We start from the raw sequence: 25527 nt of genomic DNA on the forward strand, positions 1-25527 counted from the left end.
GTCTTGTGACCACTGACAAGACTCAAGGAAACAGCATGACACTGAGTCAGGGGAGGTTTGGTTTGGATATCAGGAAAAAGTTTTTCCCCTTTGGTGAAAAAAACAGGCTCCCCACAGAAGTGGTCACAGCACCAAGCCTGACAGAGTTCAAATATTTGGACAACACTCTCAAGCACATTATGTGATTCTTGGGGTGTCCTGCATAGGGTCAGGAGCTGGACTTGATGATCTTGATGGGTCCCTTCCATCTCAGCATATTCTCTGATTCCATGATTTCTGTAATTCTCACTTCTGAAACCTTCCTGGACATGTAAAACCACCCAGAACTCAAATATTAAGCAGACTGACCGCACTATTTACAACACAAAAATATTCTTTTAAGCTGTAACAACAGTATTTAAAACCATGTTTTTCACTCTGACTACATGTAATACTATCATCTCACAAAATCAGCAGAGTTTAGCAAGGTCTTTTAATAGCTTTTGACAGTCTTCTGCATAATATCCCAGATGCTTAGAGAGCTTATCCTCTGAGAAGGGCAACTTTTTAGTTAACTAGTCAAATCCTGAATAAATATTCTCTACTTGCAGCCAGAGTAATGATCTCCTCTGCCACAGGAAGTGGGCATAAAACATTTTAACAATTTGTGTACATTGATTCAATTTCTACCGTGCATATTTGCAACCAGAAAATTGTTGATTGAGCCACTGCAATTGTAGTTTTTCAGATGTTGTTCAGTATCACTGTGACACATCTTTCTGTAAGAATGTTCTTCTCTGTTGTAGAAAATAGAAGGTAGCTGATTGCTACAAAACATTCAAGATAGTATGTAACATTATGTCCTCTGCTTGCATGGAACCATATCTAACTTTCCAGAGGTAATCAAAGCCACAGATTCCTCAAACTTCCTTCACCTCTTCCAGGGTCTAAGCAGTAGCATGGCTATTCTCCAATATGTTAAGCTTTAAAATATATTTTTAAAATATGGTAGCATGTACTCTGAGAAACATAATCATGAACTCCAATCTATCACTCAGATTTACAAAGTTGTTACACGCATTATATGAACCTGATTTTAAGAAGTTTGAAAAGTTCTCCTAAATACATTTCCACTTGTATTCCTTTGCTAATACTGTTGGAAATAAACATCTCCCTGCAGCCCTCCTTTTTTAAAGGCAATAACTAAAGTAAAGAACAGATTAAGTTTCATAATTTGGGATCTATAAAGCATTCTTACATAGGCGTACTAGCAAATTTATGCAGGTTTGAAAATCCTTTTCATATCAGATGTCATAAATTATGACATATTAGTTGAGGCCTGTTTAGATTGTAAAGATACTGAAATCTACTAGGGTGATGAATATAATCTCATATAGATTGAAAGAATAGTAAGAACTAGAGTTTCTTGAGTATTCCTTTTCTAATTTATTCTTCTATTGTGAAATGGGAAAAAAGAATGGTACTGCTTGCAATCACAATTTCTGTTTTAAGCAACCAAGAAATGACAGCATTCTCAGAATGTGATATTTGAGCTATTGGAAGGGAGGTTTGTTTCCCTCTACCCTTGTAAAAAAATAAGGAAAAAATGAAACCAGTATATATTAAAGGGTTTTCTGTGTTTTTTGTTTTCTGTTAAAAGGTAGATGCTACCTGGAAATTAGGTCAAGGTAAAAAAATCACAATTAATTAAATGCCCTTGCAACTTCATGTTCTTATAAAATTTTACTGTGTTTGCCAAAAAATATCATTTACTGTCACTTAAGATGGACATAATCCTAATTCTTTCTCATTTCACTGAGTGAGTCTGAAATATGAATAACTAAACCTCTCTAGAAATATGCAAGCAATTGAAATGTAAAACAAAAAACCTAAACCTAAAGTCACTGGGCCGTGTAAAGTAGGTATTGGCAACCGACTGGCTGAACATTTTCATGCAATCCTGTTGTTTCTGTTAAATTGAACATTACACAAGTAGCATTCTCAAAATATTATTTAAAAATTAACTGAATTGTTAACGGCCCTATTCAAGTGAAATTACTATGATTTTTTTCAAACACTATGCATATGAGTGGATTTTTTCCTTGTTTAGATATTTGGACAAATGTCAGTTTATCCTTTATATACAAATATAAGAACAGAATCTGAATATTTATACAAATATTCTTTGGCCATATAATATCTACTGAATTTCCCTAGAGCCAATGGATAATAAAAAATAAAATATGAAGGTGCTTTCTGCTTGATCTCAAGGTTGCAGGAGAGATATCAATGTTTCATAGCTCTGAAATTAACTGCTGTGTAGGGTTTTTTAGGGTTTTGTTGACTTTTTTTAAAGTTGTTGACAATAAAATTTCAATCTCAGTTTTATATGGCACTTTACAAAGAGTTACACTTTGAAGCATTATTGCTCAAAGAAAAGAATGGCATTCACATCCTGATGCTAAAACGTACTTCAAAATGAAAGCCAATTCAGCTGACTCTTGAAGAAAGACCGCTTGTTTATTTGCAACAGGGGTATAGGTTCAGCAGTATTAGAAATTACATGATTTTAAGATACACTATACTGTGAATAAATTGATTAACTTTTGATCAGAAAGTTGTAGCAGAAGACAGATTCAGAGAGAGAGACAGAGACAAGGGATAGTAACACTGAATAAAAAAGTTAGGAAGGGGGGAGATCTAAAAATCCCAGACTACCTTTCCTTTTGCTGCCATTTTACCTCCACCGTATCTGCCTCCAAAATCCACTCATTCATTCTATCTAATTAATAAGTGTGTGAGCAGATAAAGCACTCAATACTTCTCCTTGACTTCAAAAACACTGAGAACATCCACTTGAGAAAATATATTGGCTCAACTCATAGCTTGTTATAAGTCAAAACACTTTCTAATTTCTCATATTTTTCACTCTGCAAGATCCCAAGAGTACTTAAATTTCTAGATTTTGGAGTATTTTCCCCAGTGATTGCTTACATGAATAGCTTTTTTCATTTAAGCCAGTGAACATTTATGCTATTTCCCTGACATTCACTTTGTCTCCTTTCCCTCTCCACCTTCAAAAGAGTTTAACCAAAGTTTACTGTGCTCAAAGACAGGTTCTTTGATGTAGAGATGAACTTAGTGATGACAGAGGCTTTATCTTCTTTGTTCATAGTTTATCCTTAGAGGGATGCCTCCCAGCAGCAAAGAGGAAATACCCATAAGCTTTTGCCCTTCTACTGCACTACTAGTGAGCAGAAACACTGCAAGGAAGGAGGAAAATGGTCCTTCCTTCAAAGTAAACCTGTCCCATTGGGATAAACATAGCAAGATTTACTACCAGAAAAGAGTTTGTGACAACAGCAAGGAGTGAGAGATATCTGAGAAGATACCTGTTTTATGTTAAAACACTGTGAGTTTTCCCACATGGTTCTAGCTTACCCATGAATATTTTTTTTCACAAATAAAGAGAAACAAAAGTAAACCCTGTGAAAAACAATTACTAAAAATCTGGGCATTCATGAAACATTAACAATATGAAAAATACAGAGTAAAGCAGTATTGCAAGCACAGAGCTTCATAAGAAGCTTTCAACAACTCCCAGCAAAAAAATAATTTCTTCTTAAAATGTAGGTTTATACAGCGGGTATTCACTGCCATATAAAGGTGCTGTATTTTCAAAGCCTAAACCAGTATTTCTATGTTGACCAAAATGATCTTAGAGGTCTTTTATAAACAAAATGATTCTACGTTTCTGTGATTTCAATTATAATTCCAATGTAACATTACATTTGAGACAAATTCAGATTATTTTTTACCTTTCTGGTAAGCAACAAACTTTATTGGAACGTCAAGAAATATAGCTTAGTGATGATTATGGTTTACTACACTTTTCCCCAGCATACACGAAGCCAATATCATGAAGTACTGCTATCTTCTCCCTGTGAGAGATTTAGTAATCATTCTCTGTTACTGTGTGGACCTAGAACTTTTACATTCTGAGCATTTTCACATTCACACTTATTTAAGGGGTGAAACTAATCATTTTAAAGATGTCTCGGTTTCAATTGCTCATGCATACAGCTAATTAGCCATTAGTTGCATTTTAGCCCAGTTATAACCTTAAATTATCAAAATCTATTTCTGCTGCCTGTTGATGATTAAATTATAAGGATACTTTCCACCTATCCTATGAAAGTTGTGAAACAGTTGTAACACAAAATACACAGTCGACTACACAGTTGACTCCCTTGTCTAGTTAGACAACACTAAATATTTCAAAGAGTAATGCTCTTTAGAAATTTACAAAGAAGGATTAGAGTTGGCACTCTATGGAAGAGAAGACTGACAGAGGATCTCACTAACGCATATAATACGTCAAAGGCAGGTGTGAAGAGGATGGAGCCAGACTCGTTTTGTGGTGCCCAGTGACTGAATGAGGAGCAACAGCCATAAATTAAAACATGAGGAGTTCCACCTAAACTAAATGAGTATTGACTACTTCACATTGAGTGTGGCACAGCACTGGAACAGGCTGCCTATAGAGGTAATGGAATTTCCCTTTGTGGAGACACTCAAAATTCACCTGGATGTGTTCCTTTGTCACCTGCTCCAGGTGCCCCTGCCTTGGCAGTGGGATTGGACTATATGATCTCCAGAGATCCCTTCCAACCCTAATGATTTTCTGAATCTATTGTTCTGTGAAAAGCAGAGACACGTTATGAAATAAACATAAAAGACAAACAGGAAATCAGTAACTTTTCAAATACAAAATAGACCAAAAAAAATCCTGGAAGTGTGGGAACACTAGAGTCTTTTTTTCTTAGGTGTGGATAGTTTATTGGTTATTTTTAAGATCTACATTTGCTTTTCATTTTCCAAAGTGATTTTTGTAGAAATCTTCAAACCTTGAAGAACAGGTTTGTGTTCGACTGAATAAGCCCTTTTCATCTACAGTTCTGTAACCACCCTGAGGGAGTTCAAAATGCTCATAATGATTTATATAACAAGGTTTACTCACCTCAGCTGTCAAGGACAATTTCAGAACAAATACTGAAACCAGCATAGCTACTGTAACTTTCAAATCTGACAGTGATGATTTTATCTTGTTGTTTATTTTATTAAAAAAGCCTAATTGGCATATTAAATTTGTGACTTTAACTGACCAAACATATTAAAAATTTCCATGTGGTGCAATTTTTATTTTAGCCCTGACTTAGTTAACTCTCTGTATTCCCTTTACACTAGACAAACCTACTCTGAAGGATTTTCTGCAGAGAACGAGAATATAAGCTTTCTTTGACATTAACTGTATCTCAACAGCTGTCAAGACTTGGGACAAGTACTACATTCGTGCTGTCACAAGGAAGCCAAAATTTTAAGCTCTGTTTCTCTAACAAGATCAAATTTTTAGAAAAGGAAGATAAAATAAGTCCCAGGTTTCATGACACACTTTTCAGTTTCTTAATGATTGTGTTGGTTAAGAGCAAGACTCCTGGAACACTTGTTCCAAGTTCTTGCAAAAAATACCTCTTGCCTGGAAACTTCTGGGGCTGTGAGAGAGAAGAAATCAACTTGTGAAACAATAAGGGCATATGCCCTGCCATGTGAAAGTTTTCCCATTTCAGAAGTTTTATCTCTAGGAATAGACTTCAACTGACTTTATACCTTCTTTGAAGTACTCATGGGAAAAAAAAATAAAGGTAGGGGAGATGATAAAATAATCAGTTGTTCACAGCAATGTTGTAATGATCTTAAAGGAAGTAACAGGCTTTCAAACAAGTCTTCTTTAAAGTAGAAACAAAACTGTAAAACTATTAATGTTACCATAAAAGAGACAGACTATGTTGGCATGTCAAGGTAAAAATACATCAGCTACTGAATTGCTCTTGGATAAGCCCGAAATGGTTTGTTCTTTTTTTTTTTTTTTTTTTTTTTTTGTTTAACACTGATTTATGACAACCAACCAAGATTTTTTGTCATAATGAGGATGAAAGTCCAAATTTTATCACAAGAAGTGTGACAACTGATTTCAGGAGTTTTCATTCTCCAGAAGTCCTTTAAATGAATGTTTATAGAAAGGCAAGAACAGACCAAACATACAAATCTCTCTGCTAGTCTCCTACTATTCTTCAACTCTGACACAGCTTTGATGCCTTTCAAACTAATAAAGTTGATCTTCTCTGATCGGTCAGTATCCTGTTACATCTCTTTAAACAGAGATGGGAAGACAGAAACTTCAAGCATTCAAGATACAAACATCTTTACTGTGTCTTTGATGCTATAGAATATTCAATTTATTTTCTTAATAGTTTCTAAAATTTTGATTTGGGCTTTTTTAAATGATTACTCTGTGCTGAATTGACATTTTATACAAATATCAGGCATGAAACACCAAAACTTCTCCTTAGTCTGTCACTGTAAAACGAGTCAGGATTTTTAATCCTCCTTCAGTGCCTCTGCACCATTTCAAACATGTTCAACTTCATTATGTCATTTCATAGTACAATCCCACAGTATTGTAAGATTCTTTCTACTAATCTATTTAATCAGTTCTTCAACTGATCAATTTGTTTTTCTCAGTGAACTGTGTTTCATTCCAATGGTTATTCCATTTTCAAGGCACTAAAGAACTTACTGGCTTATAGAGTTTCACTACTGATCTTCAGCTACAATAAACATTTACTGTTTTACTGTTTCCTACCCTCTAGCTGTTCCCTTTCCTTAAAAATCTGTTTTATGGGACTCAGCAGCAGACTTCTGAAAATGTAGAAAGCTTCCACCAATGCATTATTCACACAACAGCTAGCTCTTCCAAATCTGCCAAGAATTTTTAGGGTAGAATTTCTTAAAAAAAAAAAAGCAAACCCAAACCAGACATTTTGATTGTTCCCAACTAGGTAATATTTAGCTGTGTGTTCACTAATTCTATTCTTAAGTATTATTTCTATTACCTTATCTGATACAACAGGACATCAGTCTTATGCCTTGTAGCTTCCTGGAGGTATCCTAAAACTTTTTCTGTCATCACAGTTAATGTCTTGCCTGAAACTGACTTATCATTGAAGACATCAAAAAATGTCTAATGCTCATTTTCTCTGTTTATTCAACTATTATTCATGTAGTTTATTTTCCAAAAAAGGATTTTTTGAACACTCATATGCAAAGAAGGAATCCAACCTAAATGTTTCCTCAGAGTCTTGTAAGTGAAGACAGAATAAAGTGTAAAAAGATGTAAAGTTTTTCTGTAATATCCCTGGCTTCTAGATTTTTTTAATCTTCATTCATCAACCTTGCTCACTGACACCCTGCTCTTGAAATACAGAGGAAAAATGTGTTCATAGATAAGACACATTGTGCTAGTTCTTCAAAGCCTTTTTGATCTGCCTTATATTTTTGTTTAGACTAACAGTTTCAGAATTTATCATCTTTAATTTTTTTCATTTAGATAATACTTAGACATACTAGTTTCCTGTAGAAATGGACTCCAAAAAGTGCTAAGTCCTCCACAATGACAGATAATCTCTATCATGGCTGCTTTAGATCTGTAAAAAAGAGTACGAAATATTCAGAGAGGGAGGCACCAATTTTTCTAGTTCTGTGAATAAAACAGCCAGAACAGACTACTGGTTTCCATTTCTGCTTCCAGAGCTGTTTCCACAAATCATAAACACATTTTAAATGCAAATGTGAATGAGATAAAAAGCATGGCCAGAAAAGCCTTAGCTGATGAGGCTCTATTCTCCTTCCTTCCCTGGCATATTTAAGCATTTTGCACTGCATAGGAGTTCCTAAATTCTTGTTTTCTTTTTAAGTGCAAATTTACACCTTGAATGTGATACTTGATATCTGCTAAGTAAAGTGACAGCAGATTAAATCAACACCATAAGGCATCACAGTCAGTGTGCCTTATAAACAATAAAACATCAAGCAGACTTTAGCTAATTTGGAGACAGCGCTTTGATCATACTGAGCAGAAGAAAGTTATAAGGAATGTAACAAATAAGTTATGGATCCTGGATCCTATAAAAAACCCTCTCTCATTAAATCCATTGCTTTGCAAATACTTGAAAGATGTGTGTGTTTTACTTTAATTTCATAGTTAAGTGTCTTTCTTATATTATTCAATAAATATGCCTTATATTACACTTAAGGCTTCTCAAACCTTTTTTTTTTTTTTTTTTAATTAGAAAACATAAAGTACGCAAAAAAGAAAGTTATCCTGATGACAATTTGACTCTCAAGGAATGGGTACCACCACTGCAGAACCCTTGGCTAACTTTGCACTTTTCAGCTCAGATATACACACTTGTTTGCAAACATTTTCAGACTCAGTAAGAATTCAGGAAAAAAGGCAAGGTTTTGTTAATTGGAACTCTCTAATAAAATTCTGAGATAGTATTTTTAAACAATGCATTTGTGCTTAGATCATTGTTATCAATTAAGAAAATTATACATTGCTACTATTTGATCTTTTTTTTTCTGTTAAATTTAAGTGTTGAAGCATGAAGGATTAGAAATAAATTCAGTAATGAGGGCTGGCATCTTGCCTAGGAAAACCAAAACTTACTGATGCTTCTTGTTAAGAAAACTGCCTGTCCCTCCAGGAGCCACTCTGTTGGTCGCACTCACATACCTGAGCTGGGACCGAGGCCCCTTTGCAGCTACACCCCCACACTCACACAGTCACACCAGGCTTCAGCTGGCTCAAACCCACGTTTCCCACAGCAGTCTCAGATGAAACAATCCTTAAAATCATTTAATCTTGGTTCATATAATCTTGGTGCTATAAAGTCACGGACATGAAAGGCAAAAGGGCCAAATGAAGAAACCAAGAACTCACAGAAGAACTAGACCATTCTAATACAAGAAGTAAGGACCTAAAAAACCCAATCACCAACATGTGCAATTGTCTTGTATAGATTTAACTGGAAAAAGCAGAACTTCTAGTTTGATACCATGACATAATGACATTGTCAATAGGTTTTGCTAACTGACACATACATTCTTATTCAGCAAAAAGCAAAGTAAACTCTAGGACCATCCAGGCAAGAGATATATATGTGTTTGATAACAATTAATCTAGAGATTTTTTTTTTTTCAAAGAATTATGCTAAAATCTCATCCAAATTTCACAAAGAACTCCAGGTCTACAATATCATTTTTTAACTACTGTAACATATGAAATCTATTGTCTAGCCCAAAACAGAGTTTAAGATTCTAATAAGTATTTTCTTGATGGGCTTATAATTTTTTTGTCTTTATAATGCAAATATTAAGAGACTAAATGTTAACATACAAGAAAAGTAATTACTGATCAGCCCTGTCTCTATACACAGCAATTTTAGAATATGTGGTAGGTGTCACAGGCAGTGATCTGTAAGATCAAATATTTCATTCAATTTTCGACCCAGGTTGCATATTTGGAGTTTAATTGAATAGAGTTTAATATTCTAATTAAAAATAATTTTGCTCATGAATAAAATAAAAGCCAATGTGATTCATTAATTTAAATGCTACTGTATCTTCCTGAGAAAGGGCAGGAAACTTTCTATTTGATGACTACATTGTGGGAGGTTTGTTCACTTGATTTTAATTTTCCATTTAGAAGCATGCGTTATCTGCCTAAGTGAAGCCTGTTAATCTAATATCAAGTAAAATATCAAGACACTAAAAGCAAAAGAAATAGGGAAAGTCCCACAGTATTCAAAGGCAGTTTATTCTGAAATGACACTCAATGTAACTCCTTGTTTTTCTCTAATTTCAAAGGTTTTATTTCACAGACTCTGAAATACTGACTAGGATCTGAAGATGGAAAAAAAAGTTAAGCTCTGATGAAGCATTTAAGAATCTGCTAGTTTCAAGACCATTAAAGGCACTACTGCAACCTAAGGCAGCAGGAATGGTTGTACTCACACAGCAACTTTCTGTGTTGATGAATAGAACTTCATGCAGTTTGTTACACCAGCAGAAATCATAGTCCTTTACAGATAGAACAGAAGCATAATTTCTTGCAAAATCTGACCTTAAAAATAACATTTATGAAACACACATAATGATTGTAAATATAAAGTTACCACCTGTTCCCAAATGGAAAATGCTATTTAAAATGTAGTTAGTATTTATTTATTTTTAAGTTTGAACCTTACTGTTATGCATCTAAATTTAAATGAATCAAAAACTGAGAAATATTAAAGTACATTACAATATTTTTTCTTGAGACATGGTGCTGTTTTTCTTTTGAGCCTGCTGGGACTTCCAATTATGAAATCAAATCTCACCTCATCATCTGTCATCTCCTGGGAAACAAAAACATGTTGACCTTACCTCCCACTGCTTAGAAGGATGAGTAATTTCTTTGCTTCATTTCCACAGATGAAATGCACCTACATAAGCAGTTGATTACTTTTTATGGGCCAATGCTGTATTATGCCCTGCAAATTACATTCCCAGGGATTACCCTATGCATTAAGCAAACACTTCAGTACTTGAGGAATTGCTATTGCTTTTCTTGTCACTCTTACTGTGCTTTTTTCCTAACAAAAATCTGAATGAAACAGTTACCAGTAATAACCTAACCAAGCTTGTATCACACTTGAATCATAAAGGCATTTTAACTGATTGGTAAGTGAAAGCTGCATATAATGGCAGCCTGTAGTACTGCAAAACCAAAGTAGTTTTTAGTGCAAAGCATTATCTAAAAGCAAAGGTTTAGAAAAAAAGTATTCAGAAGTTTTATAATGAACTTGTTGATTATGAGTGGATACTTTGCAATCTCATCAAGGTAATGCTTTATTTGTACAACTAAAGTTATTTTACTGCAGTAAATGTTGGTATTGAAATGTTTTAATTTGAAATCAGTAAAGAGCGCTGATTAACCATTCATTACAAATGTAGTGGATTAAGCTTTAATAGCTCTAAAACATACAGAACAATGTTTATAGTGCTGGAGTTCAGTCAAGTGGCTATTTAAACAGCTTTTACAAATTAAATCTGAAAACATCTGTTTCATTTGCATGACCCACACTTGCTTACCCTGCAAACGGGGCATGATACTTTCAACAGTTGCTATAGCAATAACAGTAATGATTTTTAAGTAGCAAAGGAGGTGCTTCAGTAAAAATCACTTGAAATAACCTTATCTAATGATAACTCACTGAAACTTTACTTGCTCCTTTTTCCTAATTAAAAAAATACATTTTTATAAAGGCAATATTTAGTTAACCATACTAAGGCCCTGAAAAATGTATATGAGAGTGATATATAATATACATAAAGAAAATATGTATATTTTTAGAAAGAGAAACTCACAGAGCATAAAAATATTTTAAAATTGGTGTAACAAAACATATAGCTAGCTGAGGCTTAGTTTTTGCAACTTGCACACAGTAAAATCAAGTTAATGATAGGAACTGTTACACCCATTAGCAAATGCTTGTAAGACTGTACACAAAACTTGCTGTCCTATGAAATGTATACCTACATAAACATGAATATTTATTTATATGTAGTCTTATCATAACACTGAGGAGTAAAAAAAAAAATGCCCTGCCTTTCTGATGAGCATTCTGCTAATGGCATTGAAGCTGTATCTTATTGTTAACACTGGTGCTCAAGTGAACATTGCTTATATATGGTGTTATGGTTATGTTCCAGAACAAAACAGGCACAGACAACCAAATCAAGAAACCTAAACATAAAATTAAAAATACCCCAAATTAATGAGCGCAACATCAGCCTCAGGTGGATGCACCAATATACTTTTTATGCTTACTATGTGGGAGACTCCCAGGAAAAAAAATCCCTCTTGGAATATTATTTATTCCCATCCAGTAGAAGGGAACATGCAAGTTTAAAAGTATATTATAAATAATCAGAACAATTAAAATAAATACTCTTTTTATTTTACTTGTACCTTTGATAAATGTTTTACTCATCTATTTAATGGAAGTCTCACTTATGCACACAGTTGTACCACTTATGTTTAAATCTAAGTAAATATTTTAGTGAAGTCAACTGTTTACAAAGAAATATAATTCTAAAATGTATGAGACTTAACTACGACATTATTTACAGTTGAGAAAGAGCAGCTTATAATATGTATATATTTTTCTCATTTCTGAGCCTTTACTGACTCTCATATTAGTAAAGACGAAGTAGGTTCAAGCTAGCAGTTACTGACACAAGTTTAGAAATGTATATTGTAACCATTACTTTTTAGATGTCTGAAATATTTCATAATATTATAAAGAAAGGTGGTTCTAGCTATCTTAAGAAAACATACAAAGGACTAGAGCTGTTACTGCACTAAAGGCATGGCCCTCTTTATGTTTATTTGCTGTATGTTTCCAACCTTCATTTTACACAGTTACACAGCACAAATAGTGACTCAATGATTTAAGAACCAAAAAAAGAAAGATCTCCAAAATCCAGAAAAAATATCGATGATACTGTAACCATAATAATAAAAACGGAAAAGATAAAAAGAACTCTTTTCAGAAGTTGGGATGCTGGCATTTGCAATGTTTTCAAATACTTCAAAATTCATAAATGTGTTAAGATGCCCCAAAGCACAAATTCCATCTCAAAAGATGGAAAGCAACAGCATTTCATTTTATGAAAACTCAGGAATTCTATGAGTCCCAAGATATCAAAACAATGTATTTGTTCAGGTGCTTCACTGTGCTGCTGTGTCAGACATGTTAGTATGCTTTCAAAGAGAATAAAACCAGAAAGGGCATGACTTTAAACTAGGAGGGTGTCTACAGCCATTTTTTTCCATGGTCTCAAAAACCTCTCCTGTGGCCCCAGCAGTAATTTGGGGATGTAGGCTGGAGTAGGCAGACAAACATAAACCCAAAGGTGATGAAGCAGACATAAAGGATATTGTGTTTCATTCTAAACCAAAGTCCAATGCACATTTTCTATGCCAGTAGTGCCAATTCCTGATCAGGCCATGCTAGCTCATGGAAGAATAACTGAAACAGATTAGCTAACTGATTATCTACTATACACTTTGCCTGTAGAGGCAGCTCAAGTAAAATACAGTGAATTTATACTAAAGTGCTCCATACTCAATGTTGGTATAACTTTCACTGCATACTGAGGTTGGAGGATTGAGGTGGTTTTATTCCTTAACTAGGAATTGGCAATTCTAATTCTTATAACATGCTATTAATATGAACAATCTAAATCTTAAAAGTTTGAAGGCTGAATTTCTAACCAAGCAATTCTTCTATTTTTATTTATGTGAGCTACTGAGGCTCATCGCCTGGACTATTGACCATATAAGAATGTAAATTCTGAAATTTTGCCAAGTCCTTTCCTCACATATTGTTTTGTATGATTCCTGAAGCTACTATCTTTAAGTGAGTGGAAGGTAAATAACAGAGTTTAACAGTTCTTTACTTGATCTTGAGAAAGTCTCTTCAATGTGGAAAAAAATCCAGTGAGGTTACAGAGAAACCAATCTCCCATAACTAAGGAATTTTGTTTGAGTCAGTGTTATAGAACTTGGCTCTATTTTTCAGTCTTGAACAGGAACCTATCTTTCAACATGATGGCCGTCCAGTAGTCTTAAATAAAAGGTGTAAGATTTAATGGTTCACAATTTTAGAAATAGTCAGGATTATAACTTAGCACCAGAGCATCACTGATAGTTACTCTATATCCTTTTTATATTTGAGGTTAAGGAAAAAGGCAAAATAAAAAAGGCAAACAATTACTAGAAGAAAAAATTAACATAGGTACAAGAATTAACTTAAGAAATAAGTAGAATAGACCTATCTGCTTCAATGCACAATATGAAAAAAAAATTAAATCACTTCTTTCCCCCTACTGCTTTTTGATACAGACCAATGAAAAAATAAGTATAGTAAATGAAGTCCATTTCTAATCCCGATAATGAAATTCTTAGTTTATTTTTAATTTTGAAATTCAAGATTTTTAATTTCAAAGTACTAAAATAAATTCAATGCAAAATTATTTTTTGGCCTAAAAGAACCTGTGTTATAACCACCTTCACATAAATCTAGTCAGCATGTGAAGCTTGTTTACCAGATGTCATGTAGCCACAGCTAAAAGCTACAGTTGAGTGTCTAAACAGTTACTGATTCTCCCTCTTCCAATTATTATGAGGACTCATAGAGAGATAGGTGGTAATCAGATAGGTAATCAGATGCAATGCATCTTGGAAGAGTTCTATATTTTTGGAGGCTGATGATCTTTCAGATTTGGAAGTCATGATATTTCTAAAGGTCTGAAACATACTCTACTTATATGAAAAGCGTTTGCAGAAGCCATAGAAGCCACAAACACCAGAATAACTGAAACACCTGGTGCCAAGGTTAAATTTCAGGGGAAATACTAGAGCATTACATAATATAAAGTTTTAAACATGCCCTTCAAAATAAGAAATGCGTGGCAGATTGTCCAGTATCAGACACTTTTCATCTCTCGTCAACAGAGGAAAAAGTATACTGGACAGTTCTTACCCCTCAAATCAAACACAGATACTAACAGTCATGCTGAGGTAAATTCTAAAAAGAGTGCTTAAGATATCTTATTTTTTTCCAAATAATCCATTAAAATGGATGATTTTCAAGTGGTCTTTGGAATCCAGAGAGGTCCCAGTTAATTGGAAGCTAGAAAATGTTGTCCTTGTTTTCAAAGAGGACCCTGGAAACTAGAGGCTTGTCATTCTCACTTCAATGCCCCCTAAAATCATGGAAAATACAGTTCTGGGGAGTATTGAGAAACACATGGAAGACAACACAGTTATTAGTCACAGCCAGCAGGGCCTCATGAACAGGGAGTCCTGTCAAACTTGATTTCTTTCTACAACAGGGTAACTCACCTAATTATCTAGGGAAGCCATTAGGTGGAATCATTTTGGACTTTTTATATCCTTCTGGACGCAATGTTCAGCATTCAGCTGGATAACCGTGTTGTACAATGGGTGAGAAATTGGCTCCAGGATTTAAAGACACAGTGTTACCTATGACAGAAGCACAACACTGGAACGGAATTGCTATTCTGTGTAAGGAAAAATATTCTTTCAGTCCTACTTATATCCTGAAAGACTGGATAGAAACTCATATTTCTAAAGTGACTATCTTCAGTATATTCTATCTCCTCCAAATTTTCCTGATTTAATTATTGTGATACTAAATAAATTCTGAACAGCGAATAGTTCTAAAAGGTCACTCTCAAATTATTATTTTAGAGTTAATAGTGTAAAACCTGCTTGTGGTACACAAAATTACTGAACTGCCATATGATTTAGTGTTTGTGACACTTTAAACTGCAGCATTTCTTTGGTATTTGAATATATGACAGCTTGCTAAAAGGCAAATCATGATGTAAGTAAGGATTAACAATCTTGCACCTGCCCAGCTTGCAAGAAAAAAAAGAATATTTACAATAAATCATACCAAGATAGGCTAAATAATTTTTTTCTTTAGCCCACAGAACAGAAAATAGTGACTGAAAAGCTGTAAGATACAAACTTTAGATGGAGAACAGTCTTTTCCAGCTAATAAGAACAATGCAACATGTTTCATTTGGTATATTCTTGATCTATTTAGATATGCAGAATAGGCATAGCCTTTCTCTTCTGCAAACAAGCACTTAGCAACTGCTTAGTTATATAAATGGACAGTAATTTAAAGCTATTTAAGGCACCTCTAATTTCTGAAGCAGAGCTAAGACAACAAAGACTTGAGAAAAATTGCTCCAGCTCCACATTGTGTACTTACTAATAGTGAAAAATGTGTTGTGCCTTTCTTTTCAAGAAGAAAAAAATAAAAGCTATATATGAAAAATTGCTGGGAGGCCAAGCCAAGTCACAGGGCAGCTTACTGTTATTCAAGCACAATTATCTCAAGAGTATTGAGTAATCAGTTTAATCTTTGTGACATATTGACCCATGTGACATCAAAAGAAAAAGTAGGATTGGCTTATGAAGTCATTTTATGTTTTCCATAACTGCACATAAAGATTTACTGGCTACCTGAAATATAACAAACCCTCTGGTCAAAGATTTGAGGTGCAGAAGCCACTGTTGCTCACAACTCTACAAGGCTGTTAAAATTTGAGATAATAAGAGGGTAAAATGGTGAGGCAACATGACACACTGTAGTAGGGATACTGCTTTAGTCGTGTAAAGGTCTTACCTCTTGCTTCCACCAAAGTAAATATGGAAATTTTTAAAACTGATACATTGACTGAAGCTGAGGGGTACCCAGGAAGAGTACAGGCACTTTACTTTTCTTCAGGCCAATATGTACTATTTCAAGTCTTGTTCCTAAACATGTCACCCTGAATATCCTATCCCCTGTTCACCTCACTGTGTATGCGTTCCTTTTGTCTTGTCTTGCCCCTACAATATTCCCCATCCATCTACGTCATACAATTTTTTCCTTTTTACCCTTCCCATCCTATAACTCGCTTCATTGCAAACACATATCACAACATTTGGAAGCATTTTGGTTTTTCCTTCTTTTATTTTCCAAAGCACACTAAGCTCTCTACATTTGTACACATATGATTGATCTGAGAACAAAACCAAGACTTATAGATAATGGTTAGCCAACTGTTCCTCTATTTTACTGTAATATCCATGTAAGCAGAGATCCCAACCAAAGGTAAAGAATTATTTTCCTTTTTTTTTTTCCTGAGAAAGAATTCACATTATTTAAAATTCACTACAGTTCAAGTTTGCTAAGATTTTGAACAATGTTTTTCAATTACATGACTAGAGACCTTGCACTAGAATCCAATGCTGCAACCCTCCTGTTGTACTCCTCTCTTTGCTTCAGATCGCAGATACTATCAGAAATTTCCACTGCTGGTGAGCCGTTACTTGCTCAAGGGAGTCATACAGGAATCTCTCTACTTCCTCAACTAAGATGAAGAAAAAGCTGAACTGACAGTCTTTAAACTTCCTGAATGATGCTAAATCATCCCTGAGGATTACTTTACTCCAGGGAATGTAACAGTGCCTCTGAGGAGTAATCTGTGCATTTGGGATACTTTTCATATTATACCAGATAATAGGTTTGTTGAATAAATAATAAGAGAAAGACTTACTCAGAGGTTTTCATGACTCTAAAATCCCTTCTTATTTTAAACTGTAGAAGTTGATAATTATGATTTATTTTCAATATAATCAAAATGAGGTATAAGAGCAAAGCATAATTAATTCAATAACTGCTCCGAAATGTAAATGCAAAGTATGAGCTACATGGAACACCTGAAATCTTTTATTTGCTATTCTTCAAAGAAAAAGTAATCCTAATTGTTTTAGGCTCCTCAGAACCCACTACGCAAATGACATTTTAAGATTTTCAAAACAGTACACTTGCTATGCTGATGAATGCTAGCCCACGTTATACAGTTTGCTTGGTTCAAAAATCTACAAAATAAATCAATTTTAACATAGAATGCTGACAGTATTCAAAAAATCAAGGAAAATCTTTTGAGCTACAGGAAAAAAATAACCCAGAAATACTTGTACTAGTCAATGTATTTTTTGTTGTTTTGTGTTTGTTTTTTCTTTTTGTTTGTTTGTTTTTTTCCCAATCATATGGAAGTTAACTATGTCTGTAGGAAGTTTCTTAGAGTAATATTTTTCAAACACAGAAGATGCTATTGAATATTTCCCTGTTTCAGGAGTAGATGATGCTCAAAGATCTCACTGGCTTTGAAACTCTAAATGACGGGAGTACTGAGTGGCATAAATACTGTTCTCAAATTACCTCATACCTGAAACAAAACATCTGCTTTCATTGGCAGGTATGCCAAGAGTTTTATTCCCAATATCATGATTCTTTCTGCTTTAATGTAGCTGGGAATATCGAGCACAATGAAACTCTGAGCAGATGGACAATGCATAGCCTAGAAGACATTTAGATATTACTAGAACACTTTTTATTATTAGAAAACAGAAGATATTTTTCAGCTCAAAAGGGAATTTAAATTTACTTTGATACAGAAACCTAGAAAATATCAAATTATGTATAGTTTTTAAATTAAAGTTTAATTTCTTAATTTTTTTTTCTTGTTGTGAAAGCCAATATACATAGAATTCCCACAGACTTTCCTATACACCTGGCTTGCTTAGAAGTCTGAGCACAAAGCAATCAGAGTTAAAAATACACTTAAAAGTTGCAGACTATCAAAATGCTTTTGCCTGCAGGGCAGCAGGTTACACTTAAGTAAAACCAGAAGTAGGCCAGGCTGTGATTACTCTTCTAGGTCTTCTTTATCAGAACTCTAGGGAAAATGAGTGCTTGTGAAAGAGATCTGGAAAGTTACCAAATTCAAGCTTCTATCAATTACAAATAAAGTGCAAATAATGTATCAGTGTTAAAAGCACTCACTTTGCATGAAATTCCATGCTAACCTACATAGCTAGTAACTTCACTATGTCAAAAGTAATTACCTTCTTGATGTGGCAGATATAATAACAAGTGTTTAAAAACAGCATATGATTACAGATACTGAGAACAGGGAAATTACAACGAAATTAATAATAATATATCTGGCTGAACTGATAAAAGACAAAGCTTAAAGGAATAATGAGAGTGATGACATATCCAGTGAATATAACATAAACAATTCAATATGATAAAGACAGATTAGGTGGCAAATGCATCATGTAGTTTCAACATTTTTCAGAAACGAAGCGTACCCTGCTGTAATTGAATAGAACTTGATGAAGGAGAATACTGAAAAAGCATTACATTATAAAGAAAAGTAGTGTGTAAAATCCAAAACCCTGAAATTTGCTTCATGCTAGGGGTGTTTAACTAAAATGTAATCAAAATTGGAATTTTTGCGGAGCAAGATTTTAAACAAAATAATACTGAACAGGAAGAGCTTTGTAGTAATGTACCAATTTGACTATTAGTGATACGTTCAGAATATATTTCATACTTTAGGCAGTCTTAAAGGGAATTATGAAATATTGAACACAGGCAGTGAAAGTAGGTGACTCAATAGGGGGATGAAAATCCACTTCAGTAAAGTATTTGTTTAATGTCTGTTTTTTTCTCCATAATTAATGGAAGTAAATCCAGTTAGCTGCTGTGTAGTAGCAGATGTGTTGTTAGCATTCATACCTGGTTCTGCCGGGTTTTGTCTTTCAAATGTCTTTGTGACCTCTACGATCCACATACATTACAAAAGCAGAACATACAAAGCAATATTCAATTCCTTTGCCAAAACCAAAAGTACAAAGAAGCAGAATAGTATATAATAAGGAAAGGAGAAAAGTTTGCATCCTATCCCAAAACAGGCATCTAAAGCAGATGGTGTGATTTTTCCTCATTTATTACAGTGATATAGTTTACACAGATTAATGAATGGATAGCTACAGGTAAAATGAATCCCACTCTTGGTGACTAGATGCGTGCACAGAAGTAAATTAGAACAGTCTTTATAAACAATGTCTGAAAGACAATTCTGTCCTAACCATTACAGGGTACCACAGAATCCCAGAAGAACTGAGTTTTGAAGGGACCTCTGAAGTTTATCTAACTTAACCTCACCTCCTCACAGTGGGGTCAGCTACAACAGGTTTGTCAGGACACTGTCCAGTTTGATTCTAAATATCTCCAAGGATAGAAACTGCAATCTCTCTGGACACCTTGTTTCAATGCTTGGCTGCCCAACAGGAAGGAAGGAAGGAAGGAAGGAAAAGACAATAAGAAAAGAAAGAAAAGAAAGAAGAAAGAAAAGAAAGAAAAGAAAGAAAAGAAAGAAAAGAAAGAAAAGAAAGAAAAGAAAGAAAAGAAAGAAAAGAAAGAAAAGAAAGAAAAGAAAGAAAAGAAAGAAAAGAAAGAAAAGAAAGAAAAGAAAGAAAGAAAAGAAAGTTCCCTGCATTAAATTTGTGTCAAATGTTGCTTATTGGGCAATTACTTGCTGGCAGAGCATGGGAAACAGAAAAAGTCATACAGAGCTTCAGAGTGCTAACAGACATATGATTCTGAATTTAGGTCATCCCCTCTGGTCTCATGAAAGAATTTCTATAACAATAAATACTTTTTTCTAAGAATAAATGTATTTACAAAACATTATTTGCCACAAGCAATGTCATGGCAGTGGAAAAGCACACCTGGAGACCAGATCAAAAAAATATATGTCTGACAGATATCTCTCATCTCTCATAGCCTTTTTCTAGAGATCCCTGCTACTCTAAGAATCTTAGAACTTGCTGCAATATATCTACTGATTGTCAGATGAGAGTAGCTATTTTAAAATATATGAAAAGTACATAGTACCCTTTTTTTTCAGAGACTGCAAGTTATCTGGGTGAGTCATCAGTATTTTTTCTCAAGTTTTAGTAATAAGTGTTATTAAAAAATACACTAAATTTGTAAGTCTAGGAGAGTACATCAAGTTTAACAGCTTGACATGTTTCTTCTACTATGGACTGTGTATGGACTGTATGGAGCTTTTCTCATTTAGCTTTTTAATAGTCTTATTTCTTCCAATAAAAGAGACACAGATTTGCTTATGCATCAGATAAGGGCAGCTATTACTTTTGGGGATGCATTGTTGTTCCTTATCTATTTTTTCCGCTATAAAACCCAATCAAACTAACAAAACTCCCCCAAACAACAACAACTACAAGAACAAATGCAAATAAAATTCCTTTTAGGTCATATCTTGATCAGCTGGAAATCCATAGTGGTATGCTCAGACAACTTGATCTTTTGAGTATAGGCACAGTATCAGGAGGCAGTTCTGGCACTACGAATTTGATCTGTGTATTTATGTATGCATACTGAGAATGAAATCTATGTAGACAAGCATTCACAGGAAAACAACTGTATTCTCTACCCAACAAAAATGGTTTATTTGTCTTTTGGCGCCTTTATACATCTTTCCTGGTCTAGATTACTTTTTTCCCTCCTAAGTGCTTTAAATCAATGATATAAAATAATTTTTTCCAACACAAGCCCTCAAGCAAAGAGTGAAAAGCAAAGTCAATCAAGTTTATATTTGTCTCTTTAAAGAACCTAAGTGATGAAAATTATGATTTTTAACAGACAGTCTTTGAAGGAAAATAGTCAAGACAATATCAATCAAAAAATGGAAGATGAGTATGTGATTCTTGTGAAGAAAAAGGCAGAACAAGCAGTTCAGTCAATCACTCAGTCATTCTCAAAAGAATTCTGTATACCAAAACCCAATGTTCTCTAAAACTCTTTTACCCAAATAAAAAACATAAAACAAATAAAAAAACAATAAAAAACCCAAACAAAAAATAAAATAAAAACTGAAACCAAACCCAAAACAAACAAACAAAAAAACCAAAGAAACCCCCCACTAAAACAACAAAACAGGACTCATTTTTTATACAAGTAATCCCTTTGAAGAGGTATAGAAGCAAAAAATTCGGAAACTATCTGTAAAGAGAATGCCTCATACATGCTACCTGTGTAATACTATTTTTAGTAAAATGAAGCGGCTACAATGAAGGTACAATGATCACAATAAAATGTTGCACTTCTGTTACTTTTGACTTTTTTGAAAATTTTTAAACAGGATAGGCTAATTTTGGCTTCCCAAAACCAACACTACAAACAACTAGAATGGCAGAGACTTTGAGAGGTTTGTCCACTATATTTTTAGTCTAAAAACATCCAGATGCACAGAAAAAGAAACACTCAGAAAACATGTGAACTAGGAAAAAAGAATCAAAGTCCCCATGGAGTAAGACAAATTATCTTTCTCCCCTGCTGACTAGCCAAGGAAGAAGGGAAGATTGGCATTAGAATCAGAGATTACTGAACACAATATGAGGCATATGAAATTGTACATTCTGGAAAACTGAAAACCCAGCTAAAAGAAAGTGGAGTTTTCCTTACTGGATGTGAAAGATACTGGGAAATTTTTTTTTTTAGAAAAAAGAGTAATTTTGCAGTTACATATAAATGCAATTAAGAATGTTGGAGTAATTACAAAAAAAAAAAAAAGTTAGAAGGGAATACATGAAATAAAAAGTCTTAATAATTAAAATTAATATATTTACAATATTTTTACCACTTTAGAAGAATTAACTAGAAAAACGTTTGATATATGCATTGTTCAGAATCTCTTTCCACTCACCTTTGGACACTTCTCCTGTATGTAAATCAGGAGAAACATGTTTAGACCAAAGTTCCATAGACACAGCCAGTACTGATGGAAGGTCATTGTCTAAAATTTCAGCAGGAAACACTTCAGCCACTTCAGTGAGAGTTTTCTTGCTTTGGGGCATAGTAGGTAAACAGGTGATATTGTTTATTCCATCAACACAAAGAAACCCAGTGGAGCAGGAATGTATAAGACAATCATTGTAATTAAGCTCACAGCTTTGTCCCTGAAAGAGAGTTTTCAAAAAAAAGGACACTTTTTGAAGGCAATTTACATTTCATAGTGATGTTAGTTACAATTATTACTTTCTTTTGATTCTAAAATATTCTTTGCTTATATTAAGCTGTTTACACTTTCAAAAGGAATATCATGTGGAAAATATTCCTTAACTAATTTAATAGTATAGTTGGATATTTTAAATTTTAACTGAGTGACATTTTGACTCTGATAATCAAGAAAAAGAATTTCTCTACAGACCTGTAATTGCAAAGTATCAAAGATAATATTGTTACCAGTAATAAAATCTGGTTAAAATAATAAACTTCAGTTAGAATGTAGGTTTTAAAAAGGCTTTTTACAGAGGACTTAGCTGTCTAAAAATCTGTGGTTTGCTCTGTCTTGCAAGCTAATGTTCTTTCCTTTTGTACAATGCAGCCCATTGTTTGTTGTCTGTTGTTACCAAATCTGCACACAGCTCCCTGTTAATACCTTGCATTCACAGATAATGCTTAGAAAAGAAACAATACAGTGGCTGTCTCCAATTGGACCAGGCATTAATTTCCTATTTTTTTATCAAGAGTAACAATTCATGGGAAGTCTGAAATGTCCTCCCTAGTAATAAAGTAAAAATGTTCATATTCAGTGGTCTGTAAAAAAGGCAAGGAATAATTATGTGAATTAAATGCATTCTTGAAGTGTGAAATAAATATATGCTGAAGTCAGGCCTGGGTGCATTTTATTTTCACTTCTGTTGCAATGAACTAATAGGCTACATGAAGAAAGACAGCTTACAGCTATCCTAGAAGGATACTACATATTTCGATAACTATTTAAAATACACACACTGTCATCCCTGAAGACATACATCTCTCACAGCATATCATCATATATTTTCTGACTGAATCTTCTCCTGCAACTGGAACGCATGTAAAAAAAATCCAAGCTTTCTCTAGAGCTCAAGAAGCATGTGTTCATTACACACTTTCCTTCAGACAAACAATTAAATAATCTTTCATGTCTACCTGGCTAACTATTCACACAGATCTTGGGGCAGCTTATGTTTTATGAGATCTCTGTCAACTCTATTATATTGATTTATGATATTAAGAAACAATACGAAGGACAAGAGAGAGAGAGGAAAAAATATAGACATGGAAACTGAAACGACATTTTCTACAAATAATTTAAATTATTTGAGGTTTAAAACAGAAGAGGTTAAATTGATGGGTTTTGAGTAATTTTGATACATCCATGTTTGTTTCAATCAACTTCTTAATTTGTTTTGGCAAGCAGACAAGCTATCTGGTGAATTCATGGCATCTTATAAAATCACTCACTGTATCTGTATTCCAAAGCACAAAGGAAAAACAGGCCAATTAATGTGTCAGTTTCCATGCAGTTCCTTCTTGCTTTTTTCTACTTTCACATATAGAACAAATGATCAGTTTGAGCAAGCTCATAATCATTCTTAATCCTATAAAACTTATGTTTCATTCTGACTTTCCTGTGACAGATTAGTACATTTTTATGACTACTACATTTAATGGCAAAGAGCATTTGATTACGATTTTATGACTCATAGAAACAAAGCAGATGTGGATAACCTCCAGTGTGCATGAAGGGTACATTAAGTAGTCATAGATAAATTTGATAGCACTGAAAGTGCCTGTAAATGCCTTAACAGTTTCTATGCAGGGGGATGGAATATTTTAGCTTGTGCAGATTTGTATTTAAAAGTAGGTATACGTCTATCGATGGTTCCACTTAAAAAGTAAACACTTATTTCATATACCATTGACTATGTTTTTCTTGTGAAAATTTATGAGAGATTTCACAATCCATGCTTTATGATCCATACTTTGTGTAGCAGTGCAGACATAGAGTACAGAAGATTTACATACACACTGTAGCTGGAGTTCTTTGAATACTTATTTCTCTGTGAGTTTCACTGTTTCCACTCCACACCTACTCATGGTTAGGAACCAGAACCCATTGAGACCTAACAAATATACCTCTTGAAGTGTTTAGACCATAATTTCTTATCCTTGACACTGAAGATAGGTATGTTAAAAATGTCTCTGTGTTGGTTCCCCAACTGAATTTTTTTTACTTTTATATTCCTTCCCAAAGCATAGTGGAACAGAATTGGAGGGACTGAAGATGGAAAAATGAATAATGGAATAAAAAGCAAAGATGATGCATCTTAAATTTCAGCTGCTTCAAAGGCTTGTTACTTCTTTTGCAAGGGCTTGCTTGTTCTGCAACATACTGTACAATTAATACTCAAGCTATGTACTAATAGAAAAACTGCCCCCATGGGTCAAATATCTATCTAGCTCCATCATCAGTGAGCTATTAATGAATACTTTGGGAAGAAAACAGGAAGAAAACAAGCAGAGCTAGCATCTGGTAACTGACCAAATAAACCATTCCAACTTTTGGCAATAAGTAAATCAAAGACTCCCTAGGCCAGGGTAACATTCAGAAGAGTAATTTGAATAACAATGAATCTATTCTCCTTCTAACCCATTTTTGGGTTTATTTGTACTTCTAGTCTCTACAGCGTCACACAACACTGACTTGTACCAATAAATTTTGCACTAATTGAAAAAATAATTTCTCTAAATAGGTTTTAGTCTTTCTCTCTGGTGGCTTTATTTTGTATTCAGAAGTTTTTTGGGGTTTTTTTGGTCATAAATGGTAAAAAAATTGTGAACCTGATCGTCTCCATTACAATTGTTCTTGTGGGATAAGCATAAATATTTAAGGAAAAAATGAGATTATTGTAACATAAGGATCTGACTGTTTTCCATATAAAAAGACGTTCAAGTGATGTACCCTTCATGACTACTTGATATTGTTTTGAAAACCAATCTGCTTCAGAAGACAAAAAGGCAGCAGTTACCATGGTCTGTGGAAAGTATCAATGTTACCCATTCTATTCCGTATAAACCACCTTTGAAAAATGATATTAATTTTTACGAGATAGGTTTTCCTTCTCAGGATAGTTTATCAGTAAATTTAGTCAGATTATTTGCATTGTTAAGATCAATTTTTACCTACCAAGCCCTTATGGTAAAATACAGACTTTTACAAAATTGTAGACAAAGTGTCACTGGAACAAGGACAAATTCCTGGTGAATTCCTTGAACAAAGCATATGTCACTCTGTGATTCCTTTTCATTC

At 33.9% G+C, this 25527-nt stretch overlaps 1 protein-coding gene across 1 annotated transcript in view; it reads right to left on the bottom strand.

Annotated features, from left to right (window-relative positions):
• Window positions 1-25527, bottom strand: part of EYS (eyes shut homolog) — an 809794-nt gene that overhangs the window by 314681 nt on the left and 469586 nt on the right. Inside the window, exon 32 of the mRNA XM_068183727.1 lies at window positions 22096-22348. Coding sequence (XP_068039828.1) covers window positions 22096-22348 — 253 coding nt within the window. The remainder of the gene's footprint in view (window positions 1-22095; window positions 22349-25527) is intronic.

The sequence above is a fragment of the Anomalospiza imberbis genome, chromosome 3 (assembly GCF_031753505.1).
Source record: "Anomalospiza imberbis isolate Cuckoo-Finch-1a 21T00152 chromosome 3, ASM3175350v1, whole genome shotgun sequence".
NCBI classification, from domain to species: domain Eukaryota; kingdom Metazoa; phylum Chordata; class Aves; order Passeriformes; family Viduidae; genus Anomalospiza; species Anomalospiza imberbis.